At 49.7% G+C, this 13,131-nt stretch overlaps 1 protein-coding gene across 1 annotated transcript in view; it reads right to left on the bottom strand.

Moving 5' to 3' along the window:
- Window positions 1–13,131, bottom strand: part of MGAT5B (alpha-1,6-mannosylglycoprotein 6-beta-N-acetylglucosaminyltransferase B) — a 63,168-nt gene that overhangs the window by 23,236 nt on the left and 26,801 nt on the right. The window contains exons 4-8 of the mRNA XM_062591622.1: window positions 7,579–7,691; window positions 4,846–4,919; window positions 3,232–3,402; window positions 2,393–2,557; window positions 1,512–1,681 (exon numbers count right to left, since the gene is read on the bottom strand). Of these exons, the coding sequence (XP_062447606.1) occupies window positions 1,512–1,681; window positions 2,393–2,557; window positions 3,232–3,402; window positions 4,846–4,919; window positions 7,579–7,691 (693 nt within the window). The remainder of the gene's footprint in view (window positions 1–1,511; window positions 1,682–2,392; window positions 2,558–3,231; window positions 3,403–4,845; window positions 4,920–7,578; window positions 7,692–13,131) is intronic.

The raw sequence follows: 13,131 nt of genomic DNA, 5'->3' as shown, positions 1-13,131 counted from the left end.
CCTCTCTGCAGGAAGGCTCTATCCCACCACTGCTGCAGGACAGGCACACACTCGCCAGGCCACTGTGCAAGTCCATGACAGCACAGCCCTTGGTGCAACGAGCCCCGACGAGCATTTCCTGGTCGCAGCAGCCCCACATGCTCAAGGAGGCAGAGTAGTTTTGATTGCTAGAACAGAGAGCAGTTAAAAGGCTGGGCAAGAAAACAGCATTGGGACAAACAGTGAGGCAAGTAGGTCATGCTGGAGTCTCTGTGACTTGGCCGCTCCTCAAGATAAGCCGTCTTGAGGAGGCAGCCACGTTCACAAGCCGTATTTCATGGCAGATAACCAGAGTATGCAGCCACAATCCAGATCCCTTGTTCCCAATCCCAGCTAAGAAGGGGAACAGTCGGAGCTGTCATTCACCGCTTCCTTCCTTGGCATCTCAGGAGACACATCCAAACCCACGTAAGGATAGAGAGGAGAATTCATCAGAGCTAGCAGATGCTTGAGCCCCTACTACTCCTTAGAAAGGCAAGACACTGCAGGCAAGGCAGCCACTCTCCAGAGCCGATCACCGAGGGAAACGCATGCTGCAAACTCCCCGGTAAGACTGAGCCAACTCCTTCCCACCATTAAACGGCCACCGTGAGGCTCTTCATTAAAAAACACAAACAAGAATCGCACAACAACAACAAAACCCTCCCAGCCATTAACTTCTTTCATCCTCGAGTACATGGATATTATTTAGCACGTCAATTTAGCTCAGCACGCAGTGCAACCCAGCAATCGCCGGGATGCACGCCTGCCTCTCAGAGAAGCTGCTGTGCTCTGCGTTAGGACCAGGATTATTTTTTGAGTTAATTAGTTGGGAGCTAATTCTGTTCATTAATTCTGAATGCTGCAGGGGCCAGGCTGGATTTTGTGCATTGTTTTTTCCAGGATTGTTATTTTTCCCTTCCGTCTTCAATGTGGCTAATTATGCGGCAGATGCTGGTTTCACATTGCCCAACATCTCCTCTGCCCATGAGGTGACTTCAGGCTGTGCTTGATTTGTATCCTGTCATCACTTGAATCTGCACCGGCACTTGCCCTCCAACTTATGATCTCTCCAAAGAGGAGAGGAAAGCTCGTGAGGTCCTTGCAGCCGCTGCCAGGACCCCATGCAACGAGTGTGGGGCGGCTCCCGGGGAGGGACCCCTCAACGCCTGCTTTCCCTTGCAAAGGATGCATGTTATTTTTGGCAGCCCTCTCTGGCTGGGCAGGAAGGGAGGAAGGGAGGGAGGGAGGGAAGGAAGGAAGGAGCAGAGTCACCTCTCAAACAACGCCAGCGAAGCCCCGGGGCTGTGCACAGCCATACACGTGCGGCGGGGAGAACCAGTCAGTCCCCAGAACACCTGCATCCTGAGGCCACCAGCCCGTAGGGACACTCCTCAGGGGACGGACAAAGGAAGGAGCCTTTCCCACACCTGAGCCAAGGCAGGAGACACCACATGCTGCCCAACACCACCCAAAGGCAAAGCAGCACCTACCTCTGCAGCTCCTTGAGCGAGACAGTGACCCGCAGGCTGTGTCCCAGGAGGAAGAGGGCAGCCAAGATGTCAGCCCACTGCACCATCTCCCCCAGCGGGCCCCCCTTCAGCACCCGTGGGCTGAAAACATCCCCTGACTCCTCCGTCAGGAAGCCGATATGGACCAGGATCTGGTAGGACAAGGAGAAGCGATGAAGCACGGACTGCTGCCACAAAGGGTGGCACAAGTAGAAACACGTGTGCTAGTGGGGAGGGTGGTTTTGCCAGGCTCTGGTCAGAAAGGAGTTACAGTCCCTGATTCACTCCCGGCTCCTTATGGGGGCCTTAATACCCGAGGGAAATCACTCAGGTGTGAAGACAAGCAATCCATGTCTAATGAGTAACGACCCAAAACTCAGTGGCTTCCAGATGCCACTGACAGGCTCACTGTGTCTCAGGACCAGGCCTGTTTTCCCAAAGTCCACCAGGGACTGGCTCATGGACCAGCGGCTGAGTTTCACTGCAGGAAGGCATACAAAGGCCAGGGTAAAAATTGGAAAAAAAATATATCATTTAAAAAAAAATGTAAAAATGTAAACAGGAGGGCCAGCAACCTCCAGCAGGAGAGGTGCCAGCCTTTCCAGCCTTCTTGCTAGCTGTCCACCCAGCTGGACATTTCTCATACTACCAGGATCTATCTCCAAAATCAGCCCATCTTTCGACCAAGCCAATCTTGTGGTGGTCTGAATGCAGAGACATGCCCATCTCCACTACGCCTGCAGTCCAGACCCTCCATTCCCACGTGCACCCCTAAATCACATTCCCTCCCAGGGCTCCCGGTCACAGCCCACCATGTTCCTAATGGTGCAGCCTCCCTCTGCCCCTGTGCAATCTGCTCATACGTGTTTCTGGTCCCTCTGCCGGCCCTTCAGCTTCTGTTCCAGGCGCCGGGCCGCCCGCAGCCACTGCTGAGCCAGGTGTCGGATCCTCTTCTTCATGAAGATGAGGGACTCCTTGCCTGTGCCCACCAGCTCCAGGAGGCGAGTGAGGTCACTCCGGAAAGCTGCCTAGGGAAGAAAGAGGCTTTGCTGTCTGAGCAGAGGGGAAGTGTCTGCGAGAAGAGCCTGGGGGCTCCTCAAGGATCACAGCAAGTTTGCTCTCCCTGAGCATCTGCTGCACAAGGAGCCCCAGCAAGGAAGGCTCTTTCCAGCCTCCAGAGCTGTTATGTACCATCTGGGGGCAGGTAAGAAAACCTGGGACAGGAGAGGAGAGAATTTAGGGGGTGTTTTGCTTTTCCCACTGCCTCTTCTCTTGGCTCCCGAATTGATGGACACAGAAAACTACTCAAAAAGGATCTTGAAATATAAATGAAAGTTCATGTCTGGGGCACATTGGCACAGCTGATCTCAGACCACCACCTGGAGCAGCCTGTAACACAATAGACTGTTGCACCAACTGTAAATCCTGCAGAGCTGACGTGACACCTCGTATGTGTCACTTGGCACCTTTCCCGAGCCACAGCCTGAAACCAGAGCTCCTCTGCCTAATGCATCAAATTCCCAGGGCCCTGTTGCAGGTGATGACTCTTGCGACACCCCAGACGTGAGAAAACTCATGTGCTGTCTCCAGTCCATCTTGGAGGCCTGCTGACACTGCTCTCTCTGGGAACACTTGACTCAGCAGCTTTAAATCCTCAAAAACCTCCCCGCACCGGGCAGGAAACAAGCAGCTGTGACCTTACCTGGCCCCTGGGCAGTGGCCCAGGTGAAGGCAAAGCTTCTGTCTGGTTTCTCCAAGGCAGGGGAGGGCAGAACCACTCGACTTCGCTGAGGTAGATGAGGAAGGAGCACTCTGTGCCGTCCACGCCAAAAAATGCATAGCAGGGGTCAGAGGTCCACCTGGCCCTCATCCACTGCAAGGGAGGCAAAGAATCCTGTCAGGCTCCCATTCCCACTGGGATGCTTGGACACTGCCGTGGGAAACCTAGCAGCCCAGCACAATACTGGTGCATTAGTGCCTTTCCACATCAAGATCCCCCTTTTCCATGATCTTTTTTTTCTCCACGGAAGTTAAACCAAGGATTTGGCACAGATTCCAGCAAGAAGGGGCATGCTCCCTTGGAGCACTCAAGGGATTTCTTCTCATCAGCTGTGCCAAGGAGCAAGCTGACCTGCCACTTTCATAGCCCTGGGCACAACAGGGCAAGGAGACAGCTCTACAGACAGTCCTAGGTGATGATTTTCCAGGGGATGATTTCCCACAGAGAAGAGCCAGCAACCCCATCACCGATCTATCATCCCCTGGAAGAGCTTTTGCTGGCCTCTTTCTAATTCAACTACAAAAACAAATCTACTCAGGAGACAGGACACTGCACCCAATATGTAAAACACACCAATCATCCAGACAGAAGATCGAATTACAGCCTTCCACAATTAAATTACATTCCGAATTCACTCAAATCCTGGAAGGAAAGGATATCTAGTGCTAGAGGAAGGGAAAACACAAACCCTGGTAATGTTTTAATATACCCTTCAGTGTCTTTTTATAGAAACTCAAGCCCTACAGAAATCAAAGCAGAGTTTGAGGCAGGAGGCTGGGAGGGGAAGGGGGATGCTTTTAATTCATGTAAATATGCTCTCCGACAAAGCAATCATGCCCCAGGCCAAAGACCAGGCTGCATTCAGGTGTAAAGAGCACGCTGTGGCAGGCAGGATGTAATATTTGAGATCAAGGTCCTTGTCACCTGAACAAGATGCTCTTTTGAGCAAGGCTGAGGTTATTCCCCAGATACTAGCTAACGCTCCAGATATTTAAAGAAGATGTGGCAGTGCTTTCTCCTCATCATGCTTCTGTCATTAAACAAAGAAAACACAGGCAGTGAGGTCTGCAGGCGGAGGTAATCTCCTGGAGCTGACTTGACTGCTGCCTGCAAATCCTCCTTCTGCCCTTTGGCTACTGTGGCTACAAAGCTTTACTGCTACCAAAACCGCATGTGTAGTTATTCAGGAAAACAGTTACATTCTTTTAACAAAAGCTCCCAATCAGACCTCTGCAGGATGCCTACTTTTCTGTTTTCTCCCCACAAGGCAGCCATGCCCTGCCTTTGGCCTGCCACAAAAGGTACCTTCTGTTCTTCCTTCTTTGGTGGGCCTGACCTGGGTCCCATTTTAAAGGGTAGAGTCATTCTGGGAAACATTACCCTCTGCACTGCAATTCCCAGGCTAAACTCCCCTAGCAGCTGCCTTAAGCCTTCTCCCAGCAGTTTCCACTTGAGGACGAGCCCTTCTCCCAGAGGAACCATCCCATCCCGAGTTAGATGACCACCCCAGCCGAGGAGGGAAGAGCTCCAACTCACCTCCACTTTCCCAGCACAGTCAGGGTACTTGGGGTCCCTGGGCACCTCGCACTGGTCTCTCCTGCCGTCCATCACTAAAGAAAGAGAATTTGGGAAGAGGAGAGCCAGGACATGCCAGCAGGTGCTGCGGGAGAGGCAGCAGGTGATGCGACAGGGCTGCTGGTCCCTGTGTGCACCCAGCTGTGCTACTGTGGGCTCCTGCTTGGCAGCACACACCGTGGGGCAGCAAGGCACACAGCTCTGTCTGATGGTCCTCTTTTATACATATATAAATATGTGTCTGTGTATATGTGTGTATATACATGTACACACAAACATAAACACACACACACACACATTTTGCTGCACTCTCAGCCTAAATTCCTAGGTCTGCTGCAGACTCCAGGTGCCACCTATCCTTGCTCCTCTTAATAAACAGTTTGCACAATTGAAGGAAGCAGTTGACAGCCTTTGAACTGTAAACTCGCAGTAAAAATTCTCCCACGTGCTGTTGCTCACATGCTCCAGTGTGCCACCGCAGAAGTAGGACCCCCTCAAAAGGGACACGTAAAGCAGGGTCTGATATGGTGCCTGCGGGACCTCAACTGCCCTCCAACGCAGATCAACACCATCCCCAGCATAAGGCCGATGAAACCAGAGAGAAATGGTAATGAGAGCTTTTCTTCCACTGCTGTTGGTTTAATAAGACACTACCCCTCCTATACACTCTTCCTCTCCTATAACTGAAAGAGTTTCCTCATTAGAGATGAGGCCAAAGAGGCAGAGCAATCATCTCCCACTTGATGACGCAAGTCCCCAGCCTCTGTGGCCACTCAAACTGCAGCAGGCCAGGGAGCTGCACTGCTCTCCCAGCACTGCCGGGAGCAGAAAGGGAGTATCTCCCAGCTCTGAGTCCAAGCCCTCAGGCTCTGGATCCAAACCAGCAAACTTTTCTATCCAGGTGATGGTACTACTCCTTGACCCCGGGCAGCAAGGCAAGTAGGCAGCTCTCCACAGGGAGGCTGGCTCAACTGAGCATGGTGTTTAACTCTGACTCAGTTCAGATTTGCCACCACTCTTGCCCCTGGAAGGCACGAGTTTTCTCTGTGTGTTGACTCCCCAAGCTCTCAAGTCATCCTGGCCAAGTAAGGTAATGCTTTAAGGAGGAAGCCACCAGTGCCAGAGACCACACAGTGTGATTTTTTTTACCCAGTCTCCTTTTGCAGCCCTCCTGGCTGCAACAGCAAGGTGTCCTAGATGCCTCCAAGATGGGCTTAGTTCAAACTCAGGGCCTCCTTTCCCCTGAAGACGTGCTTCCTGTGTGCTGAGCTGTGACTAATTACAGATGGTGAACACATCCTATATTGGCACAGGAGATAACTTTCAGCCACTGCTCCCTCAGCCCAAGCACAGGCGGACATCTGTTATTCAGAGTCAAAGACTGAATAAATGAAAATGGGTCAGGGGCATGATGAGAGGCTCCATTTGCTCTGTCTAACATGGTGCTGCCAGTCATGCATGTATTTATGCTGTTAACGTTAAGTACACTCCACTCCTTTGCATTGGGAAATGGGTCTCCATAATAGAGATAGACATTAAATATTGATATCAGGAAATGAATCTATCGCCTGGCCTAGATCTCCCCCCTGTATCAAAGGGGATAGAAGAGGCTCTTTGGAATGTTATCCATGGCCAGAGAAATTAAAACTAACAAGTAGGTAAATATTTCATACCCCAGGGGTGGCCTGAGTGCAGAATGAGGAAGTCAGTCACAAAATGCTCTTCTATCTGCTACACCAGTCTTGGGTATTTTACCCTTATGTGTTTGCTGTTTCCAAGACCTTGGTTTTGACCCAGCGATGGAACAGCTCCAAGGACAAGTGAGGACAACACACTAAGGCATCGTCACAGAGCCCAGAAAACGGAGCAGGAAAATTTCTCGAAAAATCATCAGCCCAGCCCTCTGGTGGCAGGACTGGCGACGTTAAGCCACACAAGATAAGGGTGCCAGCTGACAAGCCAGCGTGACAAGGCAGATTTCATCTGTCAGTGGGATGCCATAGAAACAGACACACGGACAGGTATAAACTCCGAGCAAAAGTTTACAGCCTGGTCCACAAAGTCCTGCTCGTTTCTTTGAGCATCATGGTCTGACATTCCCCTCCTACAGCTTGGGAAACTGAACAAGGGAAGCAACGAGACTTGCCCAAGGCTATCTCATGAGAAGGTCTGACTATTGGTAAAGCGACACCACAGCCAGAGCAGCATCCATAGAACAACAGATATACGTGAACCATCTCGAATAAAGCATAACCTTAGCCAAAACACATTTGTTTCCCCAAAGCAATACATCAGCTTGTGGACCAACATCTCCAAACTGCTGGTTGGTAGAAGTGAAGAAGCCCCTGCGGGATCATGACCTCTCTGTATCTCTCCATCATTTTAATTCTTTCCCAACAGGCAAGACAAGATTTGGGCTCAACGATATCTGGTCTGACCTTGTACTACATCCTCAGAGAGTTATATTCAGAAGTCCTGAGAGGTCCGCCAAAGAGCATGAGATGCCCTACTTAATTTTGTAGGCAACAGCAAAGTAGGCAACCTCAGATCAGCATCCTTTCTCCTCTGTTTTTACTAGGCCTTCTGTGGTAGGTTTGATTAGATTTCACTATTGCAACCACACAGCCCATAAAAGTTCTGGAGCGTGTAGCTGTGACCCGGGCACAGGCGATGGGGACTGCCTTGCACACTTACCTTTTCCATTCATGAGGCTGTTCCGGAGAATCTGATCTACTTTTATTGCAATGTCCGAGACATTTTGAGCTATAGCTTGGATCCTCTCCATCAAACTGGCTGCTGGCTGGAACCTGGAAAGAAAACAAACAGACCCAGAAAACATGATGTCTTCTTGTTGCAGTATCCAGGTTTGTTAGAAAGTCAAGAGGGCTTCCTGCTTCACACAGCAATCTTTCCTTGCAAGCTGCTGGCAGGTAGAGCTTAGCCCCAGGATGTAAAGCAGGAATGCATCTTCCAGTATGTATCAGGCAAAGATCTCACTAGCTTTAAAGAGTTTTGACAAAAACTACATAATCAATTCTCTGCTGTTCTGTGCAGTGTGCTGATAAACACAGACACATCCATGTTTTAGATGAGGAAATAAAATGTGCTGGCAAAATTTGTTTTCTTTATTTCAAATATGTTGTTGTCTGAAAATCCTTTACTATGATTACTGATCTTGCAGTGCACGTACAAAACCATGGAAGGGGTAGAGGGACAAAAAAGGAGAACTAAGAACAAAAAATCCAGAAAAAGGTGGAAAGTGGAAAATGGACTAGAAAGCTAATAGACCTAGAGCAGCCTACAGACAGCCCCAGCCACAAAACAGGAGGACGGCCTGAACTGCTCTGATCAGTCCACCACGGATTTAAGCCAGCAGATTTCTACGTTCTCCGGCAATTCCCAGCCAACTGCAGCGAGTGCAGCATCACCGAGGTGCAGCCACAAAGTATCCCCTGGTGAGCACTCCTGGATCACACACACACGACCTTTTTGCTCAGGAGTTTAGCATTGCCAGGCCACATTTAATCCGCAAACAAATACAAGCTGGCCCGCAAAAGAAACGATCCAGTTGCCTCCACAAAGAGGAAGACAGCGATGATAGTTTCACTGGTTGCATTTGCCGCATATTTGTGGAGGAATTGCCATCTTGTCCAACTTGCAGAGAGCAAGAAAGGCTGGGTACGGGATACCGAGAGCTTTACAAACTGCTCACTCTTGCTCCTCAAACATTATCAGGGTCAGCTTTGCTCCTACAACCAGGAAGGAGCAGCCCGCCAGGGCCGCGCGGGGCAGGTTCACAAGGCAGTCGCCCACCACGGCAGGGCTGAATGTGGCATCGCGACACGGGGTAGCTCCAGCAAAACACGCACGCGTCTTCCTGCTAAGGCTTGAGACCAAATTCTACTGGTTTGAATAGCACTTACCTATATACACTGCCTATTGAATAAAAACTCATGATGAATACCAGTCTGGGTAAGCAGACGTCAGCCCCAGCATCTCAGCTGTGCTGGGTATCACCTGGGCTGGAGCTACACAAGTGACCAAGTGCTGCAAAGTGGCCTTGATGTGAACTAAGATCCAACGCAATATGTAGAAGAGGACAAGAACTCAATTCTCCAACAGCAAAGTCCTACCAGGTCTGACAGGGAGCCAGCTTTCCACCTCAAACGCTTCATTTGTCATATCCACTGCAAACAACGTCTTGAGTTCAGTTATCACTGTAAACAATTTCCCTTTCTGCAGCGTCTAGGTCGTAAGCTTTTTCTCCAGCTGCCGAGATCATCAAAATATACAGAAATGTCATAAGCGGTAAGCAAAAGCAAAAGGGCTACCTTGAATACTTCTGGCACAAAAATATTTGCTGATTTCAGATCCTTCCTGCTGAAGTTTTATGTTTGTTCTCCAGCAGATCAGTGAACCTGAAGGCGGGGATTTAAAGCGCCTCTGTCCTCAAGGCTAAAAAAATCCTAGTTTTATGAACCGATACTGCTTCAGCTGTTGATTTAAAGTCCGTTCTGTAGCAGCAAGCAGCCCACATTTTTCCTTCTGGCATAGTTTATGACCGTCAATACTGAACCTTCATTTCTCCACAGGGGACCACATATCCCAGGCTTTTAAAAAATAATAATTAAATGCAGAGGACACCATTGCCCCCAAGTAGCTTTCAACCTTTTGCAGAGAATAAACCCCAAGTCTCCTGGCAGTTACTTTTACTGCTGAAGGAGGGAGGCCTGGTAAAATATGGACACAAAAAACCACCTGTGATGAGGTCTGCTTGTCAGCATGGCTCCAAGGAGATAAAACACTTCTGTTACGAGGGCTGAACAGCTTGGCCAGCCCTGAAAGCTCTCAAAAACCTCAGTTTCATTTTGCAACCTTTTTTCCATAAGAAAGTAGCAATTAGACCATGAAGGTGATTCACATACACCCAGAAAAATCAGGAAAAGCTGGGATAATCAGTTTAGTAAGAAATACCCCAAGAATTCATTGAATTTATAGCTCATGGCCCAACCACCAGCAACTGAAGGGGAACATCCACATGGCAGAGATGGTTCTCTGGTTCCTCCATTGCTCCAGGTGCCAAGAGACAGCTACAGCATCCCCACTCCACCTTTCAGAGTGCCTTGATCAGCCCATGACTCAACTTTCACCTGCCCCAACACTTGATCAGGTCTAAGTCAACCCCAAAAAGCCAAGTAATTGCCCAAAGGCTGAAGGCCACCTCGTCTCCATCTGGCCTCTGATGACTTGAGTGGTGAGCTCAGCTAGGGCTGAGAACCAGCTCAGGCAAACACATTCAAACGCAATCAGTACCATTGTCCTACATAAACTACTTTCTTCTGGGCTCAGTATCCCGGTCAGCAAAAATCCCGCTGGAGCTCCAGCCACAGCAGAGGTTTTCCCCAGCCGATGGATCCAGCCCTGCATTTACATTGGCTTGCCCGGCTCTTGCAAGCTACAGATGTTCCCTTATCAAAAAGATTTCAGAACAGAGCCCTTTGATACAAAACATACGTTCGATCATCGCAGTCAGGTAACATTTTGAGTTCTTTGGAACACAAGCACCACATCACGTCAGCGCTGCGAGGCTTTCCACAAACCACAGAAGGGTTACCAATGGGGAAATGAAAACTGAAGTCACCAGAATCAAATCGAGAGAATGTTACACTCCCTTCTGCTATTTTGGAGGTGGAAAGCGACACAAAAACCATCTGTCTTGGATCCTTCCCATTGAAAACATCCCTTTGGAGCAAGCAGCCAGCGTGTAAAGCCGCACTCCCATGCCGGGAGTGCTGCTGGGCCCCGGCTTTCTTGCTAACGCGGGCAGCACCAAGGCAGGTTTCTGCATTCACATTGCTGGGCAGCAGGATACGACTTGAGCACGTCATTTATGGTATCAGAGATGACAAGAGGGTTAAGCATAAGTTACTGGTACTATCATTCAAATGGTTTGTCACCTGGACAGAGGACAGGAAAATAAGATACTTAAAGCAAAACCTCAAACACAAAATGGTTTTATGTAGCTCACCAGAATCTGATGCCCTATCCTTAGTAATTGGAAACACTGGGAAGGACAAGGTAAGTGGCTTATTCTGCCAAATGATAGCTAGCAGAATGGAAATATTTCAATGCCCTTCCTCATTATCCAAAAATGGGAACGAGATCATCAACCGTTTATCCAGCACGAAAATCAGCCCGTGCAGAGAATCAGCGCAGAGCTGCAGACTCATTAAACCTCACTTAGGACGCGGGTACCTGCAGGAGGTAAACGATGCGTCGGCACTGCGGCGTTCAGCAGAGGGACTCCCCGCTGCAGGCTCCCGCTGGCGCCCACGGAGAGACCTTCAGCTACCGCCCGGCGTTCGCGCACAGGGGTTTCACGCACGGGACCCTAACGCCACTACACGCGGCCGCCGCGACGCAAAGCAACCTCTGCATTAGCGACAAGGGGTCTTCCCTTAAATACCGACACCTACGGCAGGCAGCGCGAGAGCTGGCATCCTTCGCATGCTGCCCGTACAGAAAAGCTTCACTCTGTTTTAGCTGGAACGCCGGCGCTGCTGGAAGAGGAACTCATTTCCAGCACAGGCAGCAGCAACGTGCTTTTGTCCCTTGTTGTTGTTGTTTTTAATTTTTCTACAGTGACAATATAAATGGCACCAAAATAGGCTGGGGCTGTGCCAGGTATTGAAACTAAAGTAAATTGCCATAGGTTTTCTAGAACAATTTTTTCCCTGGGACCTTAAAACCGTTTACTACAGCAAATATAGCACTCTTACTTCTAACCATCAATATTGATTTCGTCTTTATTATTTTCAGATTTATATTTCCCCATCTTGATTAAGATTCAGATCACAGTGTGGCTTATAATGCACCATATACAGTATTCATCTTGTTTCAAAAACTGCTATTAAGATATATCTTTCCCCATTGGCAGATCATTTGGCATATAATGTAGCTGGAGGTTGAGTTTTCTTTTACTTTTTTTATGCATTAATTCGGTTCCCTTCGCTGTGTCTCTTGTCCCCAGGCCTGCAGCAGCAGCTCAGGCTCAGCCTGCTTATCCCTTTACAAGGCACTGTATTTTTATTGCCTTTTATAAAAGGGGCATTATGAAAAGATGAATCTCTTTCTATTTGTGCGTTGTCTTCATAATACAAGCCCTAAACATATCTGCGTGCTCATCCTATATTTCTTGCTATTAACAGCTGAAAGCCGTGACTTTGGAAAGACCAATACAAACAGAGGAAAGCAGATGTTTTGAAGATAACATATCACAAATGCACCATCCGCACAGAGCGGTCTACCAGACGATTTCAACTTTCTCATTACGATGTCTGTGCTGCCATTCGCCTTTTTAAAGGTTTGTCGTGCCCCAAGGCACGAGGCGGGATGAAGAGCAGAGCGGCGAGGACCACAGTCGGGGCGCCCTGACTCGCCGCACTCTGCGCTAGCTGCTGCCCCGTGGCCGGGGAAGCAGCATCCGAGGCAGTGCGGTCAGATGCCCTTCCCCAAAAAAAGGTCGGTCCCATCCCCGTGGCTCCTGGTATGGCAGCAGCTGGGTCACCCACGCAGGGGAAAGCAGAGCCGTGAGTCCCTATCGTGCCACGTCACTAAACTGGACAGGACAAGCGTGGAGCTGGGCCCTAGGAGCAAAGCTGAGGGGTCCTGGAGGACACCGAGAGCTGGGAAATGAAAAAGGCCATTTCGAGCTCTGGAAAGACAGTGTGATTGCTCCTCTGGTGGACGAGGATCATCATCAATGCTGGAGGCAAAACTCCCTTGGGATCCATGTCCTTCTGCCCATCTCTTTGCACCCCTCCAGGCTCATACACGCAACCACAAAGAGGAAATGATCCTTGCAATCCTTACATCCCAGCACTGAGAAGAATCAAGGACCCCAGACTGCAAGCAAGGGCAGGAGGAGAAAGCAGGAGGAGAAGCCCAGGGCCCTTGAGGGCTTCACCTGGCAGTCAGTGCTCTCCCTAACACCAAGTTACCAGTCCTTGACATCCCAGCGGACAACAAGAATCAGTGCAGGAGATGCAGCGGCCACCGGTCAGTGCCCCGTTCATGAGGATCAGCTGCTCATTGTGCTCATTTGACTTGTAATCTTGTTTTTAATCCTCATAAACTCCAGCACCAGAGCTATTACCCTAAGTCTGGATAGACAAGCACTTGCTCGGTTTTACCGGAGGCTGGCAGGGAGCAAGGCAAACGGGAGCTGAGCACGGAGCACGCGGGCAC

This window comes from Rhea pennata, chromosome 19 (assembly GCF_028389875.1).
Source record: "Rhea pennata isolate bPtePen1 chromosome 19, bPtePen1.pri, whole genome shotgun sequence".
Classification (NCBI taxonomy): Eukaryota; Metazoa; Chordata; class Aves; order Rheiformes; family Rheidae; genus Rhea; species Rhea pennata.
This window is presented reverse-complemented; position numbering and strand designations above follow the sequence as displayed.